This window comes from Homarus americanus, unplaced genomic scaffold (assembly GCF_018991925.1).
Source record: "Homarus americanus isolate GMGI-L3 unplaced genomic scaffold, GMGI_Hamer_2.0 scaffold33468, whole genome shotgun sequence".
Lineage (NCBI taxonomy): Eukaryota > Metazoa > Arthropoda > Malacostraca > Decapoda > Nephropidae > Homarus > Homarus americanus.
The window spans coordinates 3,238,645-3,249,890 of NW_024714177.1; the positions used below are offsets into that span (position 1 = coordinate 3,238,645).

The 11,246-nt window shown below is 44.8% G+C and overlaps 1 protein-coding gene across 2 annotated transcripts in view; it reads left to right on the top strand.

The window, feature by feature from the left end:
• Nucleotides 1-11,246, top strand: part of LOC121876979 (cGMP-dependent 3',5'-cyclic phosphodiesterase-like) — a 90,726-nt gene that overhangs the window by 60,257 nt on the left and 19,223 nt on the right. For both annotated transcript variants that reach the window (XM_042382564.1, XM_042382570.1), the window contains one exon: nt 7,643-7,725. In XM_042382564.1, coding sequence (XP_042238498.1) covers nt 7,643-7,725 — 83 coding nt within the window. The remainder of the gene's footprint in view (nt 1-7,642; nt 7,726-11,246) is intronic.

The window sequence follows — 11,246 nt, forward strand, 5'->3', positions numbered from 1 at the left end:
CTCTCCTACAAGAAACATTAGACCACTAGATATGTGTCTCTATAAAGGGTCTCTAATTCACAGCTGAGGAGGAGAGGGGGGGTCCGTGTGTGTTTAAGTAAGTTTTTGTGTTTGGGTGAGTGGGTATGGTGGGGTGAGTCAGCCAGGGTGGTGGGGTGAGTCAGCCGGGTGGTGGGGTGAGTCAGCCCGGGGTGGTGGTGGTGGTTCATCTTAAAGGCTGGAGTGACGGCAGAGATGATGGGACAATCCTTAAGGTAGTTCCTCCCTCACGACCTCCCTCCCCTCCCTCACGACACTCCCCCTCCCCCCTCCTCCGCCCCCCTCCCTCACCACGCCCCCCTCCCCTCAACCTCCCCCTCCTCCCTCCCCCCTCCTTTATCCTTTTACTCCCCTCGTGCATCTTTGGGTTACTTCCTTCCCTCCATCTTCTCTGCGTCACCCAATACCTTCCCTTCCTATGACGTCATCTCTTTCCTCTCTCTCTCTTCCCTCCTCCTTCCCTCCCTCCCTCTACCACCAACCCCTCTCAGTCGTCTACTCACACCCTCCTCCCTCCCCCCTCGTCTCCATCCATCCCTCCCCTCTCTCGGCGCCCCCCCACCCCCCTCCACTCCCCCACTACCCCCTTCACCCCCTGCCCCCCTCCACCCCCCACTGCCCCCCCTTCACCCCCCACTGCCCCCCATCACCTAACTTTTACAGAGCTCGTCCGGAAAGAGATCCTCCTGGAGCACAACTTGTGATATTGGACCTGACACGCGGTCGATTGGGTTCTTCTGACTTGATACACAGGGGTTAGTCCGGCTAGTGTGACCTGACACTGGGAGTAACTATTGTCAACTTTTACCTGAACGAGCTATTAGTGAGTCAGTGAATAACTCTCTCTCTCTCTCTCTCTCTCTCTCTCTCTCTCTCTCTCTCGTTCACATGATATTTTCAACTTGAGTGACTGAATAATTATAGCACTTTCTTGCCTCACGTCTCTCTGTCTCTAAGGATCAAGTGCGCATTACATACACTAACACTTAACATTCCGTATTTGATTTGGTAAGTCTAACCAGATTGTTTTTTTTATTTATGTATACGTTACTCTATGTATACGTTACTCTATGTATACGTTACTCTATGTATACGTTACTCTATGTATACGTTACTTTATGAATGTGTCTGTGGGAGGGTGTGGGGAGGGGTTTTGATTTACCCAGTCACTTTAATACTTATAATATCAGGTCACTTAAAAAACTACGCCTGAATTAAATAAGATATAGTAAGTAAAATGTGACAATGTTTTTATATAAGTAGAATTTAAGTAATAAAGCCCCCCCCCGAATGTTAAAGTCCGCCTTAAGTGTCTCATAAGTAAAATTAAGTAATAAAAGCAATCCAATTACTTTATATTATTTTCTGCCGACTTTATACGTCTTAGGCACACACACACACACACACACACACCCCTTCAACGTCACCAAGCCGTAAGGAATTGATTGGCTGAGACGGGATGAGGAGCAGCCAATCACAAACCATTGATGTTCCTTGCCTGACCTTGCTATTTAAAGAGACTCAAAGGTTCCCAAGATGTAAGGTTACGACACAACATCCGACAATGGCGTCTGAGTTGCGCTGTTACTCAACCGATAGCTGTTACACAAAGGCAGTTTCAGTGTTTACAAGTTAAGTCAAGTTTCGAAGTAATTTTGGTACCGTTTTGAGGGTTTTTTTTATCGTAAGTTAATCATAAGTTAATTAGTTATTTTATTTTGACTTGTGAGGGACATTCATCGTACGACCTTCACTATTTTGTTGAAAATATTGTACCCAGGTCATGAGCGGTGACACCTGAGACGCCGTCGCCGCCGACCGATAGATGGCGGTGAGTGTCCCTCTAGGGTTCAGTGGCGTCCACTAATAAGAACTGGAATGGTATACAGTATGTGGATATTTTGAGAGCCAAGTGTGTGTGTGTGTGTGTGTGTGTGTGTGTGTGTGTGTCAAACTCAGAGCTCAGATAAGACAATAATCTTTGATATTTATTTAGAAATAATATATATATATATATATATATATATATATATATATATATATATATATATATATATATATATATATATATATATATATATATATATATATATATATATATATATACATATATATATATATATGACTCGTTAAATTAAAATTACTGGGTATATACAGGTGAGAACAAAGGTATAGTAGGACTCATAATTACCTTTCATAATTAAATCTTAATACAGTTTCGTAGATAATTAAGGTAAAATTAATATATAGTTTAAAGTACGTAAAGATTATGAAGGGTGAAGGAGGAACTCAGATACTGACTAAAACTTTGAAAATTGAGTTAGGTTAAAAATTGAGACCAGAACAACGAATAATATTAGTAGTGGAGATATTTGATAAGCAGTGTAGTGTGTCCAGAGAGAGGACAGGTGAAGTGAGCGTGACCTGAGGCGTGGTTGATGAAGGTCACGCTGTGCTGAACATCACTGGGGCTGGTCAATGTGTTATGCCTGCTGCCTGGTAACCATCCTCATTATCCTGTATCCTTTTCTCCGCCTGTTGGGTCACCTGAAGAATAGACACCCTAACGCTAACCTTATATAACCCAAAGGTGAATCCACACCAATGTAACATTGTCACCAACGTGGTAAGGTGTGGCACAGTGTGGTAGGGTGTGGCACAGTGTGGTATTGTGATACGATATGGAGGTGAAACGCCATGTCAGCAGTGTATTATGCAGGGATTTGTGGCGTGTGTAACGTAATTATTTCTTGTGAATAGAGATAAGTAGTGAGTGACAGAGACGTGTGTGTGACGCCTTGTAACAGCTTCTTCAGGGTTGTTGTGGTGGCAGGGTGAGGCTGGTAACGTGTTGACAGTCTCTCGTTACTGGGGCAGGCAGTGACGCGTTATGTTATTAGATGATGTGAGGACAGCGGGTTGACATTTGGTTTGTCCACCCCTCCCTACCCCTCTCCCTCCCCCCCTCCCTCCATCTCTCCCTCCCTCCATCTCTCCTCCCCCTCTCCCTCCCGTATATCTTCGCCCCATTCCTCTTCTACCTCTCCGCCCCTCCCTCCCTCTCTCCCTCCATCTGCTGTTTCTCCCCCTCTTTTATTCCTTCCTTCCTCACTAGCCCATCTTCACTTCCTTCCTTCCTTCCTCACTAGCCCATCTTCACTTCCTTCCTTCCTCAAAAGTACAAACAATGTGCTGTAGGTGAGACAAGAACGTTTGCCACTCCCTCACTGAACTAAGAAACACTGCCGTAATGGATTTGACTGCATCCCTGTGTGTAATAATAATAATAATAATAATAATAATAATAATAATAATAATAATAATAATAATTCACGGTTTATTGAAAGAGCATGGCAGCCGGGAGGTTGAAATTATAGTTACATAAATGAGGAATGGGTCTCTTGATTCACAAATAATATACAAGTAACATAAGTGATACAAATAAGATATATAATAACAAGGTGGGGAGAAGGTCATACTACAGGGCATTTCAACATAGTGACAGTGCAAAAAGGTAAGATTGACTGGGAGTGAATACACTGGTTGATTACGAGTTGTTGATAATTTTTACAATGGTTGGGACTGGGCTGTTATTATAGCGATCAGTTCATGCTCGTATGGGCTGGATGAGGTTGTGGTGTCGAACAGCAATTCGCAGACGAGGGATCTCGGGTGGAAGTAGGAGCCGGTGTCGAGGATGGTGTGTGCGTGTGTCCATCTAGAAAACAGACAGAAAGGAGGAGGGACACACCTAACTCCTGTCTATTATTATGGTCACACATCACCTGGGAGACACTGTCGTGCCAAATAAGCAACGTATAAGACATCACAGTTATACCAGGAACAGGTTGTACCCCATCCCCCCCAAACCCTTATTTCAGGAGGTTATTATTTCTCGACTCCATGGATGGGTTCCTGTCATATCTTCCAGGCTCCTGACACTGCCCAGGCGATGTGTGTAATGCGCGGAATATCTAGCTGGCGGACCTTGTATTCTCATGCCTTTTGAACGTTGAATTAGTTGTTCAATGCAAGGCACACGACCCCCCCCCCCCTGCTACTGGACGGCCGCCCCTTGTTACTGGACGGGTATTTTCCGGGTTGGCAAGAAGAGACAGTTAGAGTGTGTACCATAATCTAGTGCCAGAAGTCGGTCTGAAAGGCCCCCAATCATTGTATGGTTTTCATCACTTGATCAAGGACAAGTTTAAGGAATTAATACGCCCATTGATGTCACTTATAGCCTCTTGGAGAATGTAGAGTTGAAGGCCAATTTCCCGCGTCACCGTTTCGTTGTGTCAAATGAGGTCTCGTCTTGTATTTCTATTTTAGCAATACTTTCACATTTTAGCTTGTACTCGTATTACAGGAAAGATGTTTCAAAATAACAATATTTGCAGGCATATATGTGGATAATTTATGAAGGATATATTCTGAACTAATACTTTATATTTTAGAATTTCAAAGATCAAAACGGGCAACAGAAAATCGTCTGAGTCGACAACTTTCAAACGGTAACAACTGTTGACTAGTCTGAGCGTCAACTGGGTCTTGTCCGTTCTGACAGACAAAGTTTTTGGATTCGTTGATTTCCCGTCGATGTTTGGGATGTGTGACCGCGCCTTACAGTCATCGCTCGACCATCACCTGATGATCTGTCTGTAAAGAAATTTTCGTTCAAAAGTGAAAATCCAAAGAGTAAGAGTTTCTGATAGGTCGAGGACGGCCTTGAAGGACGAACATCTTGTGAGCAGTTCTTAAAGTTAAGACACATCGACCAAAACTGCAGAACGTCGATTAAGTCGACTTAGGTCTACCCACTTTCGTGAAAGTTAATTGGTTGCTAGAGAAGCCAAAAGTAGGCAGAGTTTAGTGAAACTTGACAGCCAATCAGCTTCCACGAATTCTTTTGGTTGCTAAGGAAGCCTAAAGGTGGGAAGAGCCTCGGGTTCATAGGTGGGCTTGGTCCAGGTCGGTGTTCTTGTCGTCTGCTGATAACAGAAATATCTGGTGAAAAAAATTAACCTGTTTATACGGTGACACACGACCTCTGACCTCCATGATGACACATGACCTTTGACCTGAGGGATACCGAAAATGTTGGTTCACTGCCACACTACTTATGTATGTGGCACTGAAATGAGTCGCACTCATGAGTGACAACCACTTACAATAGTCACTTAACAAGAGGCACTTTAGAATAACCACATAACAAATAATACATAACAAGCACTTAACGGACACTTAAAACTTACAACAGTCACCGAAGAGGCACTTAAACAATCGCTTAGCAAGAGGCATTTCCAATAGTCATTTAAAATGAAGCTCTTTCAAACGTCATATAAAAAGTGGTAATTAACAAGTCATTTAACAAGACACTTAAGAGGCACAAAAAGAGGCAGTGGGAGGAGGGTGGAGGCAGTGTCTGTGGGGGTGAGGAGGAGGAGGAGGAGGAGGAGGAGGAGGAGGAGGAGGAGGAGGTGAGGGGGAGGGGAGAAGGTGCGAGAGAGGGGGGCGAGGAAGGAACATAGAAGGAGAGGGGTGGTGGGAGAGAGGGGAGGGGGAGAAATGAGAGATAGAGGCAGGTGAGGCAAGGAGGGAGAGAGAGGTAGGGAGACAGGTGAAGCAGGGAGGGAGAGAGAGGTAGGGAGTAAGAGGAAGAGGAGGGAGATAGGAAGAGGTGCTATGTTGTGGTGGTGGGGCTGAGGCTGTGAGGGGGGTGTTGTTGTGGTGGTGATGGTGGTAGTAGAGGTATGAGAGTGTGTGGGTGTGTGAGTGTGTAGAGACAGACAGACAGACAGACAGACAGTCAGGCAAAAAGACAGAGAGACAGTGATATGAAAATAATATTAAGCTTGTGACAGTGACGCCAAGGTACCAGGGAGAGAAGCGAGGCAGACGGCGGTGGCAGGTGGTGGCATTGTTGAAGATGGCACGGTGCCAACCAGGCCATGTCCTCCCCCGGCACAACAGGTTACCCGGTTATTGACCTATCCAGTGGCACCACAGGTTAGTTTTCATGACCTCTGACGTGGCACTACAGGTTACATTGGGTCAAAGCCTACAGTAGCACCACAGTCAGCTGAGTCATGACCTCTCAAGTGCCATCAGTGCCGCTTCGCTCTGTGGCATTGTCTTTGTGGTGCCATAACGAAACTAATGTGAAACGAGACGGCACACACACACACACACACACACACACACATGAGCGTAATCATAACACTACAAAACAAAGATGATTCTCTGAGGGTCGTACAGTAACAGGTACTCCTAGTAATGTGAGGCAGGTCGTACAGTAACAGGTATTCCTAGTAATGTGAGGCAGGTCGTACACTAACAGGTACTCCTAGTAATGTGAGGCAGGTCGTACACTAACAGGTACTCCTAGTAATGTGAGGCAGGTCGTACACTAACAGGTACTCCTAGTAATGTGAGGCAGGTCGTACAGTATCTAACTGGCTCACTTAACCCTTGACGTAGACCATGAAACCAAGATGGCGTTTGAATTACACTTTGCCTGTAGCTTAACTAGAGGAGTTATGTCATCCCCAGTTAAGGAGTTGAAATACCGCATGAACCCCGCCCCGCCCCGCCCCTAAACACCCCAGCAGGGAGAGGCAGATGATAGAGGAGATGCGGGAGAGGAGGGAGGGGGGGGGGGCCCGTGACACACCACTAGGTAGGGTATCGTGTTTACCCAGCCGGTGCGGGGTGGCTCGAGTCCTTCACCCCTGCCCGGTAACACACCATTAATAATACCCACCAGGGGCCACACTCCCCCCACGGGTCACACCACTCCTACGCTCGCTCACACTATCAATAATTCGTGAGTGTTGCTGTGTACCATCCCGCTCGCTGTTGGCTCTCTCTCTCTCTCTCTGACAGTTTTGTAACCGAGCAAAACAATTGATCATCTGTGTGTGTTTGTATATTAATGTATGTAAGTATGTATGTACGTATGTCGACGGGATAACTGGAGGATATACACACACAGCCACAGTGTTTATACGGAGTGTGTGTGTGTGTGTGTGTGTATAAATACTCACCTTGACGCTGGACAGAGAGTGTGTGTTTGTTTGGGTTCAAGAGGTCAAGGTCAATGGCCAAGTGCAAGTGTTGGCAGCAGGTTGATGTATATAGTAGGTGTTGATGATGTATATAGTAGGTGTTGATGATGTATATAGTAGGTGTTGATGATGTATATAGTAGGTGTTGATGATGTATATAGTAGGTGTTGATGATGTATATAGTAGGTGTTGATGATGTATATAGTAGGTGTTGATGATGTATATAGTAGGTGTTGATGATGTATATAGTAGGTGTTGATGATGTATATAGTAGGTGTTGATGATGTATATAGTAGGTGTTTGATGTATATAGTGTGTATAGTAGGTGTTGATGATGTATATAGTAGGTGTTGATGATGTATATAGTAGGTGTATGATAAAGGATATATATAGTTTTGAATGTTTATTATGATTATATTAATTAAGTGTTGATGATTATATAGTATGCTATATAGTAGGTGGTATTTTTCACATGAGATTAAAATTAACAAACCATTCCTCCTTCAGTATTACTAAAAGGCGTGTCTCTCCCACAGGTGACGCAGGAGGAGGTTGATAGGCTAGTACAGGTGGAGGTCTTGCCCCCAGCTGCCTTCCACAAGGACTTCTGCTCCTTCAGGTCAGTCAGTGACCTCTCTCCTACTACCACCACTACTACTACCACCATTACTACCATCATCACCACTACTACCACCACCACACTACCATCATCCTACTCTCAAATTACCACCACCACTGCCACCACCACCACCACTGTCTGTACTACCACCTACCCTCTACCACCACCACCACCACCCACCCACCACCACCACCACCACCACCACCCACCACCACACCACCACCACCACCATCATCACTACTACTGCCACCACCACCACCACCACCACCACCACCCACCACACCACCACCACCATCATCATCATCACTACCTCACTACACCGCCACACACACCACCACACACCACCACCACCACCACCACCACCACCACCACCACCACCACCACCACCACCACCACCACACCCACCACCACCACCACCACACCCACCACCACCACCACCACACCCACCACCACCACCACCACTACTACTCCTATTACTACCACTACTATTACTACCACTACTACCACCACCACCAGGTAGGTCGTCGCCCTGAGCCTCGTGTCACCTCTCACAAAAAGCTCCGCCACAGACTTAAAAATATCCACCGTTTGAGGCCGAAAGGTTAGTGGGGCAAAATGGCCTCCAATGTGTACCGAGACTATATTTTAAGGGTTCACTCCGGCTGCAGTTTTAAGATGGAAACCAAAATGGCGTATAAATTGCACTGAGGCTACCCTACGAGGAAAATATTGACGCGAGAATCATTGTGAGTCTTGAATAAAGGAACGAATCACCATTTTGAGGCTCACATAAGACTACAATTTATTGACGATGATCAAAATGGCGCTTGAATTGTGCCGAGACTCGATCCCATAAACAAAAGAACATCGCTTTGTGGTTTATTGTGAGGAGCTGAAGGCGTAGGTAGACTGTTTCTTCCCCCCCCCCCCACCCCCTCCCTCCTTATCATCCCCTCCCCTCTCCTCCCCATCACTCCCTTCCCTCCCTACCCCCCTACACCCCGGAGGCTTTGTTTTTGGATACGTGATTTGAAGGTCAGGCTACCACCACCTACCACCACCACCACCACCATCACCACCACACCATCACCACCACCACCACCACCATTACCATCATCACCTACTACCATCACTACCACCGTTACCATCACCACCATTAATACCATCACCACCACCACCACCACCACCACCACTGCCTGTCTCTTTACTGTTGTGTGTGCGTGTGGGTGTGGATGTATGTGGGTGTGGTGGATGTGTGTGTGTGACGTAGATGTGTATGTGACGGGTGTGTGGATGTGTATGGATGTGTTATAATGGGAGGTTCACTGTACTCAGAGGTTGGCGTGGTACTTAAGGAGGCGTGATGGATGAACGTATCGCTCCTCATACAACTCGTGTGTGTGTGTGTGTGTGTGTGTGTGTGTGTGTGTGTGTGTGTGTTTTCATTGTGGAGTCTTGCTCGTAACGTGAGTCCGAAGAATATGTCTCTATAACTGGGTCAAATATCAAGCGTAAACACAGATAGTAATGTCTCTCCCAGTCTCTATCTCTACACATGCCTCTGTCTCCCCCAAATTATCTCTACACATCTCACCTGTCTCCCTCTGCCTGGCTCTTCCTAGATAATTACAGTAATAATAAGAGGCTTCATGACGTCACAGAACACCATAACAAACCCCCTCTGAGGATAAAGGTACCTCCCCCAGCTCTCCCCCATCTTGGCCTCGGGTTGGTGTTGGCGACCATGCAGGACCAACTCACTAGTTATCTGAGGTCATTGGATTGTTTGATGGTGCTGTACCGTCTGTTCATCCGTCCATCCGTCTGTTCATCACTCATCTGTCAGTCTCCCTGTCTTTGTCTTTCTTTCTGTTTCACTTTAGCCGATGACGTCATAATTTAGCTCGTGAAGTAATACTTTACCTTATGACATCATAATTATCCTATGACATCATAATATAACCCATGATATCATAACCTAGCCTATGACATCATAATTAAACTATGGCGGCATCATTTAACTTATGATGTGATTTTGTTTGGTCACCGGACTACAGAATGGATATAGAATCCCTAGAAAGAATTCAGAGGAGGATGACGCGACTAATCCCGGGCATTAGGAACCTTGAGTACAGAGACTGGTTAAAGCATCTTAATTTGCACTCCCTCGAGAGACGTAGAGTGAGGGGCGATATGATACAGGTGTATATATGGAAGTCAGGGTTAAGCAAAGGTGATATAACAAAGGTACTCAAACTATCCAACCAGGAGCGAACTCGTAACAATGGTTTTAAATTTGACAAATTTAGATTTAGGCGCGAGATAGGTAAACATTGGTTTGGAAATAGAGTAGTGGATGAGTGGAACAAGTTACCAAACATCATCATTAACTCGAATACGCTGGGGAGCTTCAAACACAGGTTGGACGGATATATGAGCGATAGGGGTTGGGTGTAAACGGGACTGTCCAGTATGGGTCAATAGGCCCGCTGCAGTTTCCTCCATTCTTATGTTCTTATAATGTAACCTGTGACGTCCTAATTAACCTTTGACATCACAATTTAGCCCACGACGTCATAATTTCATTTGGTGATGTTATTATTTAATTTGTGACGTCATGATTTAATCTACGACGTCATAATTCAACTTATGGCGTCAAATCCAGCTTATGATGGAGTGTGTGTGTGTGTGTGTGTGTGTGTGTGTGTGTGTGTGTGTGTGGACCAAACACTCAAGTGTCATGTTAACTTTGGTTCTCTAAATCCTTGCACCTACTGAAGGGCCTCCTCAAGGGACTTAATTTGGCCCGACACTTGTTTTTCCCCTCCATAGACACACTTATTAACACTCCCTCAACTGGTTCCATTATATCAGTTGATTACTTCCTGAACATGATTTATTTTTAGTTTTTTAATTAAGGTTAATAATTTGATCGCACCAGAATTTCATACTGAGATAGATGTGTGTGTGTGTGTGTGTGTATGTGTGTACGAGTATGTGCAGTATGTATGTTTGTTTGTATTTCTTATTATTGTTTACATGACCTTGGTTTTTACTGTCTCTTAAATGTAAAATAAATACAAGACTTCACAATAAAAACACAATACAGTAGACGTAAAGAACAATTAAATAAGTATAGTAATTCGTAAAAAACAATAGCTATAACATTACCCCCGTGTCCCCTGACGTCATCTTGTGTGGTGTGGTTGGCTGAACTCTACGGCACCAACTTTCCCTGTTTCATTTACTCTCCCATTTATTTTTTTATTATTATACAGTTTTATTATAGTTTAGGGAAGGAGAGGGTATACTAGCTTCTTCCTGTCTCTCTGTCTGTCTGTCTTTCAGTGAGTATGTAAGATGTTATTCATGCGGTAATTCAGGGTTTCTGTTCATTGATTTACACAATTTTTTACAATACCTGTACTAACATATGTCTGCTGAAATCACCAACCTGATCTGACCCGTGTCTGTTGTCATTACAAATTTAACCTAATCTCACGTGTATTCATAATAAACCT